This window comes from Schistocerca gregaria, unplaced genomic scaffold, assembly GCF_023897955.1.
Source record: "Schistocerca gregaria isolate iqSchGreg1 unplaced genomic scaffold, iqSchGreg1.2 ptg000665l, whole genome shotgun sequence".
In the NCBI taxonomy this organism is placed as follows: Eukaryota; Metazoa; Arthropoda; class Insecta; order Orthoptera; family Acrididae; genus Schistocerca; species Schistocerca gregaria.
The window spans coordinates 311,884-325,489 of NW_026062048.1; the positions used below are offsets into that span (position 1 = coordinate 311,884).

General features: G+C 23.8%; 1 protein-coding gene and 1 non-coding gene across 2 annotated transcripts; one reads left to right on the forward strand and one right to left on the reverse strand.

Annotated features, from left to right (window-relative positions):
* Window positions 1-356: 356 nt before the first annotated feature.
* Window positions 357-2,914, reverse strand: LOC126318321 (uncharacterized). The gene is made up of 16 exons (XM_049993317.1): window positions 2,865-2,914; window positions 2,735-2,803; window positions 2,549-2,617; window positions 2,369-2,440; window positions 2,106-2,174; window positions 1,962-2,030; window positions 1,809-1,877; window positions 1,667-1,735; window positions 1,515-1,583; window positions 1,331-1,399; window positions 1,205-1,273; window positions 1,075-1,143; window positions 935-1,003; window positions 771-839; window positions 600-689; window positions 357-510 (listed from the first exon to the last, which is right to left on the reverse strand). Exons 4-16 carry the CDS (start codon window positions 2,404-2,406, stop codon window positions 357-359), a joined length of 972 nt encoding a protein of 323 aa, XP_049849274.1. The 5' UTR covers window positions 2,407-2,440; window positions 2,549-2,617; window positions 2,735-2,803; window positions 2,865-2,914.
* A 6,305-nt stretch (window positions 2,915-9,219) lies between these two features.
* Window positions 9,220-9,338, forward strand: LOC126318373 (5S ribosomal RNA). Its single transcript, XR_007557253.1, has one exon. It is a non-coding gene; the product is annotated as a 5S ribosomal RNA (ribosomal RNA).
* The last annotated feature ends 4,268 nt before the right edge of the window (window positions 9,339-13,606 follow it).

The following is a 13,606-nucleotide window of genomic DNA, read 5'->3' on the forward strand; positions in this document are numbered from 1 at the left end:
AAGAGATATAATCTAAATTATATAAATATATTATCATATATATATATTATTTGGGTATGATTTTAAATATCTCTATTTATAATATCTACATTTCCTTTTTACCCAAATATATTCTAACTTTTTACTATTTTTTATTTTGTTCTTATATCATATTATATATACATGTCTATTTGTTTAATGCTCGTTTTTTGTATACCCTTTTTATATTTGTATTTTTTTCTCACATTTTTATATATTTTTTATTTTTATTCAAAAATAATAACATTAAAGTGATTGTATACTAAATTAAGTTTATTAACAGATTACCTGTGACTCGTTATATTTTCCATATACACTATTTTAAAAATAGCTTTAAATCATATAAACAGCAACACAGGTAGCACAACTGATACTTGAACTATACTGGCGTAATATATAGACTTTGCATTTGATATAACCTCAATTTCACAGTTCCTTAAAAGCATACTACTAAACTCACAACCTTCAGAGAACGTGATTTGACCCAATTGACTAAATCATAATAGCAGTCAATAGTTAGTAATATTTAAACAGGGTTATTATCTTTTGAATTTCTATATCATTATTTCATAATTATGTACCAATTTTCTAATTTTTTATTCCGTTTTGGACCAATTAACTGTTTATTATTAGGACAATTATAGGTAAAATTGCTATTGTTGTGCAGAGATCTATAGTTATATTAAAATTGTTAATTAATATTGTAATATTATAATATGATTCAAAATACAAAAGCTAAAAAATACACATACAACAAAAGCAATCTTCGATTATTACTAAAACTCGGAAGATCACCTGATAAGCGATTATAAGAAATGTCTCTGTATATGTAAACAGACGATTAGTATTTTTTATTAATTAATATAAAGCTATATCATACAAATATTGTTTGTATACTTTTTACTCTAGAACATACAATTCTGTCAGCTTCTGATTTTTGCTAAAATCTGGAACAGCACCCGATAGGTTGTTGTTTGAAAGATGCCTATATAGATTAATAAATTTATATTAAAATATTGTATTACATATTGTATTATATCTATATATTAAACGTACAAAACCACTAATTTAGTATTACTACTAAAGCTTGGAATATTGCCAGTTAAATTGTTATATGAAAGGTCTCTAAAAAAATAAATTAATATTATCATGTATTATTTAAATATATATACATATTTTAACATACAATCTTTTTAGCATATAATTCTTACTAAAATCTGGAATAATACCTGACAAACTGTTATTTGAAAGATACCTATATACAGGTTAATAAATTTATAATTATTCCATTACATTTATATATTAAGCATACAGTTTCGTTAAACCGATGTTATTAATAAAGTTTGGAATGTTGCCAGTTAAATTATTAGATGAAAGATGTCTGAAAAAATAAAATATTAATGATTTACATTAGCATATACATTATTTATCGTCTATATTATATATATATGTGTGTGTGTGTATATATATATATATATACATTTAAAATAACATACAAGTTTCTCAGCTTACGATTTTTACTAAAATCTGGAATAGTGCCCGATAGCTTATTGTCTGAAACACCTCTATATATATATATACATTAATCAATTCATTTGTATTAGAGTATTGCATTATATATTGTATTATATTTATGTATTAAACATACAATAGCGTTAAATCAATATTATTACTAAAGCTTGGAATATTACCAACCAAATTATTATATGAAAGTTGTCTAAAAAATAAACGTGTATTTTTCATTTACATTAATATTGTATTCATATTTATTTATATATTAAATAACGTACAATTTTCTCAGATTATGGTTTTTACTAAAATCTGGAATACCACCAGATAGATAGTTGTCTGAAAGATCTCTATATATATAGATTAACAAATTTATTTCTATTAGATTATCGTATTGTATAGTTGTTCTAGTGTATATATATTAAACAACATACAGGATTTTCAGCTTATGATTTTTACTAAAATCTGGAATAGCACCCGATAGATTGTTGTTTGAAAGATCCCTATATAGATTAATAAATTTATATTAGAACATTGTATTATGTATTTATTCTACTATATTTATAAATTAAACATACAAGGCTATTAATTTAGTGTTGTCACTAAAGCTTGGAATGTTACCATTTAAATCAATATACGAAAGATTTCTAAAAAAAAATTAATATATTTATATACATAAAGTATTATAGCGTTTAAATTTCCCCACAAACATTGTCTTATAAATATTTCTATTGAGATATGAAAAATTGTCTGACCTTTTATATGAAAGGTCTATATATATATGTACGTATCTAGGTTTATATAATATCATAGTATTATTGAAATTACATTTAAAACATACAAAATTGATAATTTAGGGCCTAGATGGAACTGTGGCATACAACTAGATACTTCATAATTGTACGAAAGATCTCTTTGAAACAAAATTAATTAGCATGTTTATTTATTTGAAATATAAACTTATAATGTACTTCAATTAAGCTTTTTATAATACTATTTATATTTTTGCTGGCAAACGTACAATATTCTCAAATCATGAATAGTATTAAATACCTCAATACAACCATAAAAATTGTTGTGTGATAGATTACTATATAAAATATTGATTTTTGTTATTGTTAACTTAAATCATAGATATTTAATTGTTGTCAAAAGTTTATATATCGATTATCAACCGGCGTGTTTAATAAATTGGAAGTTTACGTACATATGTTTTAGGGTTTTACTAAATGAAATATCATTCAGATCCTGCTTTATATTATTATAAGAAAGGTGTCTATAATAATAATGTTAAAAAAACGTATTTATTTTTTGTTTGTTTATATCAGTATACATACAGATGGGTCAAGCTTAAACCACCTAATTTTATTTTTTCAAATTTAGTGTTTATAATTTTTCTATAATTTTTCTATTAGCATAAATCTTTATTTTTGTTAAATATATTGTCATCATCTTATTAACATACATTTCTTTTAAACTATCTCTTAATTCATATAAATTATTCATAAATTCCTCGTCTATAATAATTGTACTATTATAGATATACCTAATATTATAAATATTATAGTGTTATACATTATATATATATATATTTTTTTTAAAATACTTACAATGATTCCAAATCATCCAGAGCAGATATTGAATATGGTACGTGTATGTTATATGAACTAAAATTTTCGAAGCGTCTTAAAAATAACTTTATTAGTTACACTAATACGTGTATAAAATTACCCTCTTAAAAGATAATCTTATTTAATATATAATCAACATACATAGTTATGATTTTTTTTTTTATCATTACTAAATATAAGATCTATAGTTAATATATCTATCTACTTTATCTCATTCAATAAATAATGTACTATTCATTTTACCTACCATGTAAAAAATATAGAATCACAGTAATTTTCTCCTTCTGGAAAAAGGTCGGTATTGGGCAATACCCTTCCAAATGCTTTTTTTAAATCGTTAACAAACTGTGTTTCATCATCTATAGCAAAACTTGATAATACTAATGAAAAGATTAATATTCCAATTATGTGGTTATTTTTCATTTTGTGATGTTAACCTTTTTATGAAATGTCTTTGTTAATATTAAACGTTTAATATAAAATAAAAATTTAATTTCATTAAGCTGAAAAAATACTAAAAAATATGTACTATTCTATTTTAGTTATATAGCTCTTTATTATAAACGTATTTATGTTATATCACTTGATATATTATATATAAATGTAAATATTACAGAGTATTACAAATTTTAAATGTTTCGGAATAATTCAAATTATCCGGGTAAAAATTATTCAATTGAATATAAACTATTAACAAAAAACATAATTATTTAAGTCGATTTGATGCTAAAATTAAATATTAATAATTTTATACTAGTGAAAAAGTTTTATGAAAAAGTTAAGAAATTATAAATTACCTCGTTTAAATTCAAATAGAACAGAAAAATATATTAATAAAAAACTATATAATGTATAAATATAATAAATCAAGGAAAATAGTAAAAAGCTTCTAAAAGAGTTAAAAAATTGATAGAATTATGTTAGTAAAAATAAACAACGAAAAATAAACATAAATATAGGAAGGGGATATAATTAAAAGAAAAATAAAAATAAAGCGATAATGAGACTATTGTATTTAACTGTGAAGTATGTAAAACATATGAAATAGACGATAATAAAATAGATAAAAAATAGAGAAGACTCAGAACAGTAATTAAGAAAATTATAGAATATAAAAGAAAATATGATATATTAATTAATAGTTAAAATTTTTTATTAAATTGGATCTAGAAACGTAAAAATACAGTAAATTCTAAATTTATTGATTTAAATTTCTGTTAATATCAGTATTATTTAAATTATAATCCAACAATAGAAACTTCTACCTCAGGACCTTCTGAAAACGAAAAATCGACGCATATCCTAGCTGTGCATTGTTAACTATTTTCTAGCACATGACAAACGCATTGCGGTACATAATAAAAATTATTATGTCAATATATTATGTATGGAGCTTTTACGCGAAGACTTTTATTCATTTTATCTGTAAATATATAACATATAATATATATAGATGTATTCAATGCTGTGGAATTCTACTATTTTTGGCTATTTCAGTCAGTACAGAACATATATCAAAATATTATTGTTTCTTTATCTGTATTCCATTAAACAGTATTTAGTCTATACATTCTATGATATTGAATCTGAGAATACCAAGTTGTAGGTATTTAACTTGGCACCAATTGATTTTATGGTATAGACAGTCAATTTAACTCTAGTATATTTTGAACTTTATGAATAAGCTTATTTAAAGCTAGTCTATATATTGATTTTAACCAAAATAGAAGATATTGATACATAATCGACTGATAATATATATAGAGATTAATAAAATTATTAAATAGTTTGCACTATATTACACATTATAACTTTTTATATATCATACTGATGATTATTATTCACTGTTATTATTATTGTCAATTTAGTATTTTTCTTCAATTTTTACTCTACTTTTGTCTTTTTTTTTCGCTATTTACCATTATTCTAAGCTATCTTTCCATAATTTTTTCGTGTTATCTAAGTGCATTCTATTTTATTTCTCTTTTCTTCTTTTTCCTACTTTATATCCTACCCTATTATTCCATATTTTTTACATATATTATTTCCTTTATCGCTACCTACATTTTTTAGAATTTTTGTGGTATCTAGACATAAATGATCAACATAATAAAGTCATAGACATAATTTTAGATATGTACTAATAGAATATATTGTGGATTTAGGATGTAATATTATCAAGAAAAGTCATACAGATATTCAGACAATAATCTAAATAAATGTGAATATATAAATATAATGAAATAAACAATAATGTTATATGAAGTTATTAAAAAAATCAGATAATTTTGATGTAAATATATTGAAATATTGTATATATAATGTGAAGTGAACTATAAAACATCAAAAAATATTGTTGCATATAAAAATAATATATGTCTGAATTGTAATATAAATATAGAATTTTATATTATGATAAAAGGTTCCATTAATAAAAATAATATATAAAAACACTCTAATCATTAAGTCAGTATTATCATATAAATGATGTTATTACAGATAGGTAAATAATAGGTAAAAAAATTTTTTTTGATGTCATAGAATAGTTGAATATATTATCTCTATTTGTATAAATAGACGTTATTATGGTGCTTAATAAACTCAAATCACACTCAAACCATATATTTATACATACCTAGATCTGATTTTTCATATAATTGATAAAATAATATTATAATATTGAATGATAGGATAAAACAGTTAGATATAAAAGTACATAAAATAGATTATTATACGATTATATAGAGCACTAATATCAATAGATTTATATTACCAAATTTGCTTAGTCATAGATCAATGAGTTATAATGATGTTGTCATTTGAGAACAGGTTCCGGCACAAGAATTTACCCGACTTATGCGATAGCGTCTATCAAATCCACGTATATCTTCCATGAATCCTAGTATTAAGTCAGTAAGCATTAAATCATCCTTGTTGAATTTATATCCAGATTCTTCCAATAGTCCAATTTGCGTCATACAGACACAATAGTCCAACAATGTTGACATTTGTTGGCAGTATTCATTTGGATTAGAGTCTTGTTCGGTACTGTTAAAAGCACGCATGATGGGTTTCATATACGCGTCACTTAACAGATCAGCACAATCATATACTCTATATCCTTTATATTCATCGTTTAAAAGAGGTTGTATACCAACGTGGTCAAAATCAGGTTTTTGTTTATGAATTTGGTGTTGAAAGCAGAACAACGAGAGCCCAGCTATGGTTAAGTAAGTAACTAGTAGCAATAAAATTTTGATTGTTAAACTCCTTTCATTTATCATTTTTAATATTATATTTACCTATTAGATATGTTTGTATCAAATTGATAATTTAATTATTTGTCTATAAATTATTAAGTTTTTATTAACCAAAATAACGTATGACGCTATAAGCCTAGGTACATTATAATAAGGCCTAAAATAACATTGAGATAACAGACCATATAAATAAATTATATATATATATATATATATATGAATAATATGATAAATAAATGTTTAGTAATATTATAGGAAAAGTAAAAGGATAAATATAATAATATACGGTGTTATAGACGCATATATATATATATATATATAATGTATGAGATAATAATAAAATGTGATAGGTTGCAGAATGAAGATTGTATTGCTGTATAGATAGGATTGTATAGATGGTGATGAGATTGTAACAGAAATAGATAATAACGTGATAAGACTGTGATATGAAAATAGGAGAATATGTGTGTATGTGATGCTATGATATTGTTAATGTCAGTGTGTGGAGTATGTGGATATTATGATATGGTTATGAGTATACGAATAGTATGATGGTGATATTATAAATGAATAGTATCATGAGATTGAGTGTGTGAGTTGTATGATGCTAAGCCATGGGTGAATAATGTGATAGAAAGTGATATATGGAATCGATAACATAGACTGAATATGATGAAGTTGTAGAATTTGAGAGGAATGGGTAGAATAGAATGAGAAGAGTGGATGGATAGAAGTTAAAAATGAATAAGAATATTATTAGTAGTGTGGATATCAGGGGTAATGAATTAAGAAGGAGAGAATAATTGAATTAAGATAGAAGAATTATGAAGGATAGATATGGATAATATGATAGGAGTAGCTATGGAAAATAGTTTTGATTTGGGTTGGTTGGGCAGAACGAATAGTTATGGTAGAGAGTGTGAATGCAAGCGAATAGGAATGGATTATGGAACAGGTGGATAGTGTAAATAGAGAGAAGTATAAAGTGGTCAATAATCAGATTGGTGTATATGGGGAGTATGGGAAGTATGTTTGTGTATATATGAATGTGTATATGAGAATGATATTGTGAGTATGTGTGAATAGTATTGTTGCCGTGAGAGTGTAGCTAGGGTTTATGGATAATAGGATATAATTAGAAGGATGAGTGTATGATGAGATAGTATGTGAATGATGGGATAGGTAGTATATGTGAGGATATAGAGTGGATAATAAAGATTGAATGTGTCAATAATAGTGTAGAATTGAGAATAGAATAGGGTAGTATGAATAGGAGATAATATAGAAGACAATAATGAATGAATAGTGTGTGAATAGTATTGTTGGATATAATATTGTGAGTGTGCAAATAGTGTTGGTGGGGATGGTAAGTATGAACAGTATTGTTGGGGATGGTGTGTGTGGAATAAAAGGATAATGTGATATGATTGTGAATAGATAAACATTATGATAACGGTATTGTGTGTGAATAGTATAGTGGAATTATGAGTATGTGAGTTGCATGATATGGATGTTGTAGGTAGATAGTGTGATAGAGTAAGGGTGCATGTATATAAAGAATATAATAGAATTTGAATATATAGATAATATGGAGTAATTAAGATTATTGAATGAAATAGAATAAAGGAGAGTTAATAGATAGATGGAAATTGGGATTAAATGAGAGAATGTTAGGATAATGAGAAGGAAGAGTAGGGGTAAGGGTAGGATGAACTTTATAGTAAAAAGAATAGAATGTATGGTAATAGAATATAGTGTGAGGTGGGAAGTAATATGATAGTTGTGGATAGAATAGTAGAATAGAATTTGATAATATAATAAAGCGTGTGGATACGTAGGTAAGGTGTAGGTAGTATGATAGAGGGTGTATATAGGTGGTATAGATGAGTGCGTATATAATTATGATAGATTAGAGTTTATATATAATAATGAAGAATATATTTATAGTAAATAATAATATTATATTTTGGTAGAGATTGTTAAAGATAGGTAAAGATGATGTTAACTAGAATAATGAATTGAAAAATCAAAGTTATGTAGAATGAATATAGAGATGTAGAGAGATAGATGAAGTGGTGTGACTAAATATCAGATTTAACGAAGTAAAAATAGATTAGATGAATCTTATAGCATGATCTATATTTGGATGTAAATTTATTTGACAAAGTTTCAGTATATTAATATAACAAGATAGATAAAGCTGATTAATAGATCGAGTAGTACAGATAATTATAAAAATGATTGTAGTGGTATAATGTGTATGAGAAATATGTATCCGATAGTTAGTATCAGTTTCTGAATGTATAATTTAATGTGATATAATTTCAATTATCTTTCTTTATGAATATTTTTTGTTGATATAAAAGAATTTTATTATCTGATATTAACTCGTTAAAAAAACATAGTGATTTTACAGATATGGACAAAATAAACGATCGATTTGAACATCACATGTATAGAATTATACAATTATAATCTAGTAGGTTGTAAGGTATAAATAAGTACAAAGAAAATATAAATTGAATATATAAGTATTGATAATAAGAAATTGTTTATGAAATAATTTGTGTGAATTAATTATTTAATAAATGGTATAATTAAAGATATGATATTAAAATATAGATGATTGATTATATAAAGTAAGAAAATGAAATGTATAATATGTATTACATTAATAAATGAAATTTATAATAGATGAATAAAATTAAATAAAAAAATTAGAAATTAATATAAAAGATGATAAGAAAAGAGTTGTAGAAGAAATAGATGATTTAAATATAATAGATTGATAATTATATAATGAATACGACCATACTAGTACAAAAGCACCGCTTCCCGTCCGATCAGCGAAGTTAAACGTACTTAGGCCTAGTTAGTAATGGAATGGGAAACCAGCTGTGAACTCTAGGTGTTGTATTCTTTTTTTTTGTTCTTATATTAAGCTATATATTATATTATATTTTCTAATTAAACTGTGCCAAGTTATTTATATAACAAATAATCTTAGGTATAAAAAATTAATGTAATATTAAATTTGAATCGTGAATCCTTATACATAGATAATATAAGCAAGATGATTCATATAGACAGAGAATAAACATCTAGATAGACAAATATGAGATCATATAAAATATTTGTAGTCAAGAAAATAATAATAAATAAAGGTTTACCAAAAAAGAGTTAAGTAATTATATAATAGTATAGCATGATAATGTGAGATAATATGATGACAGGATAGGATATGATGATAACAAAGTGGAATAGGATAATAGAAAAGGGTGCGTATACGGATATAATGTGAAAGGAGAGTATGCAGGTAATATGAATAGATAAATACAATAGGAGACAATGGGCAGTGTAATAAAAGACTAGGTGTAGATAGTATTACATGACATAGTGAAGAGTAGGAATAAACCGATTAGATAGAATAGATGTGGATGATATAAATATAATAAGAGTGTATAGAGAATATATGGTGTAATACAAAATTAGATATAGATATGATAGTATGATGTAACAGAAAAGAGGTATAGATTGATACGATGATGGCATTGATGATATTATATTTAGAAAATTAGACTTGAGCAGAGTACGGTATGGTGAAAAATATGTATGGATAGAAGGAAGGAAGGTATGTAAGTATATATGAATATAAAGAAGAGCGAAATATAAGGTGATACAAAAATATACATAAATAGTGAGATTAAAAAATATATGATTTAAAATTAATTATAAATAATTGTTGATAAAAATATATAAATATAGTAAGATATGATATGTGATCAGAGTTGTTGCTATGATATATTCGAATGTGCAGAATGAAAAATTATATATGAATGTGTTATGATATGGTTAGTGAAGAAATGTGTAGAAAGTGTGAAAAGGTGAAAAAATGCGTGGGGTAGTACGATAGAGGATGTGGATATGTGGAACGATATGATATAATAGAAGATTGTGTGTAGTAGAGATAGTATATAGATAATATGATAAGATGCATATAATAATAGAGAGTATGTATATGGTAATATGATAGAGAGTGAATAAGGTAGATATTATAGAGTACTGTGTTTGTGAATGTTTTAAAATAAAAGTAGAAGATAGAGGAAAAGAAGAGAAAAAATGATGAAAATGTAAAGTGATGATAGGATAAATGAAGAGCTAGAGATTGATGATGATAGAAAGGAAATGAAAAACAAGAAACTGTAAACAGGGGAGGATGTATGTATGAATATAGATAAGCAGGCAGTATGTGAAGATAGATAGACAATTATGTGAATTATATAAGTAGGATAAAAATACGGTGTATAGATAACATAAAAATAATAAATGATAGAACAAGTGATGTAGATGATTAATAATGTAAATGTAAGATTTAAAAAATAAAAAAAATGAGGATATATAGATAGATAGATAAACAATAGTAAATAAATGAATATTGATAGTGATCATTATTATTATGATAGATATAGTTATATAGGTAGATAATATTAAAGTTTATAAATTGAAGAGATATGAATCCAGTCGTTATTAGATACACTTTGATAGGTCCTAAATAAAAAATCACATATGATCAATATAACTTATTAATACAATAATTTATAATAAAAAAATAACAAATATAGAATACTGTAGTTTTTTATAGATATTATTGTTATAAAAATGGGGTGAAATTATGTGACAACAGCTGAATATGTGTGTATAGAAGTGCGTACTATTATAGTATATAATAAACTCAAAATTATGTTGATATTTATATTAATGATATATTTATATATAGATCAAGTTGTATAGAATATGTAAAAACAATAAAATGATATATGTGATAAATAAAGCTATAGAGATAAAGCATATAGATAACATGGACAATACAGATATATTGTATGATTGTTGGCAACGTGAATTATGATGTTGTTGTATAAACAATAATGATTTGCGTATATGATTATTGATGAAAATAATCGACTAAGTAACGCTAAATATAGAATACTGATAAATAAAACTGTATAGATTATGATAACAAATTATGTTATAGGTTAGATGGTATATGTGAATAATACGGTTATAGATGATATGTATTAATATTTAAATATAAAACAGACAAATACATAAAACAAATATGATATATGGATAGTATTATGATATAGTGTGAGATGAGATAAAAGGTGTGATAATAATAGATAATAGGATAGGATAAGAAGAATATTGAAACATCTGGATAAGATAGTATAATAGCATAATATAGAGTAAATGTATTTTGAGTTACAGGAGATTGTAGATTGAATAGAGTAGAGGAGTGGGTAATATATGATAAATAATATTGTTGTAGAAATGAAATAATATTACAATATGATAACATATATAGCAATGGCTTAAATAACAAAACCTGATGTAAGATGTCAGAATCTGCAGAAAATGATAGCTTGATAAATAATAAAATAGATATGAGAAAATATGAGAAGCAGAATAAAAAATGGAGAGACATAATTTGGCCTGATAGACAAAAACATATAGCAATAAATAAAAACAATAGATGAATATAAAGAGAGTAGTAGCTGTGAAAATAAGAATGTAACATTTAATAAGAGTTATGTAGTAAGGCTATTAAATTTTTTCTTATAATAGATAAGCTATATATTATGTGAATGGAAACATGTAAATCGAATGAATTTATATATTGTTAATGAGAATATTGAATAGATTCAGGTAAACATAATACCTAAGATGACATAATTTGTCTGAATTTAGCATTATTGGCACCACATATCAAATAAGTTTATAGAGATAAATTGATGTACAATCACGCCTATTTGACCAGATGAATATATAGTTTTATGATTTAATACTTGTACAAGTGATTGTCATAATAAAAAATAAAATTATCTGTGTATTGAAATATCATGGATATGGTCAAAATTAAAAAATGTTACGTTATCTATTAATAAATAGAATCAATACGAGATAAAGAAAAGATGAAAATATAAATAAGAGACCTGAGTATAGAAACCGATTTATGATTTTGAGAAAGTCAGTATAGATAAAATGAATATTTAAAGAGAGTTAGTAAAGTTAACAGTAATATAAAAAAAATTATAACAAATATAATAATTATAAATTAACATATATACATTAAACAAATATCAGATGTAATAAGTGTTAATAATATATGATGAACAGTAAATACAGGTTTTTATATTATTTGATTTATATTATCAAATTTATAATAAAAAAATGATCATATCGTGATAACGTAAAAAATTGTATATATGTATGACTTGGTATATAAATTATTAGCAATACATCTATATAAATATAATTAATGATAGTTTGAATTATCTATGAAATTATTATTAACTCTTATTTATATAGATATACATTTAATAGTTAAATGACATCTCAATATATAGTTTTATATTATTTTTACATAATATATATATTATTTATAAACTCTAATATATACAGTTTCTTAATGTAATATTTTTAATTGTATTTTTCAATTTAGCTTCATAATTATGTTTAATATAATATATAATCATCATATAAATTAATATATCATATCAAATACAAATGTTATTTGATCTAGTTTTATTTTTTATATTTCTAGTTTTATATGCTTCAAACTATTAATAGATTTTATATACATAAATTTAATAATATATATATATTAAACATGATGAAGTCATAAGGGAATGGATATTGTGATACGAGGTGACGTGATAATACTGTAGGGTAATAGAAAGAATATATCTATATATAATGATATAATATATATTACAAAGAGTATGTGAATAGTATGAATATATAGAAGATCATGTATAGATAGTATGATATAATGAGATATGTATGTAATTATGTTAATGTGAATAGTAAGATATTTGAGTATATGAATAGTTCGATATATTTTATGTATAGACAATATAGAGTGCTATTTGGTGCAGATAATATAATGGAGTGTAGAGGTGTGTAGAATAGTATGATAAAGTGAAAAATGTGTAGATAATATGATAGAATGTGTGAGTATGTAAGATAGTACGGTATAAGGCTTGTTATGTAGGACAACATGATATAATAGAAAAGTTTATATAGAGATAGTATGTAAACAACATAAAATACAAGTGTATAGTATAGTATAATAGAGGATATGTATGTAATAATATAATAGATTGAACAAGGTACATGATAGTATAAAAC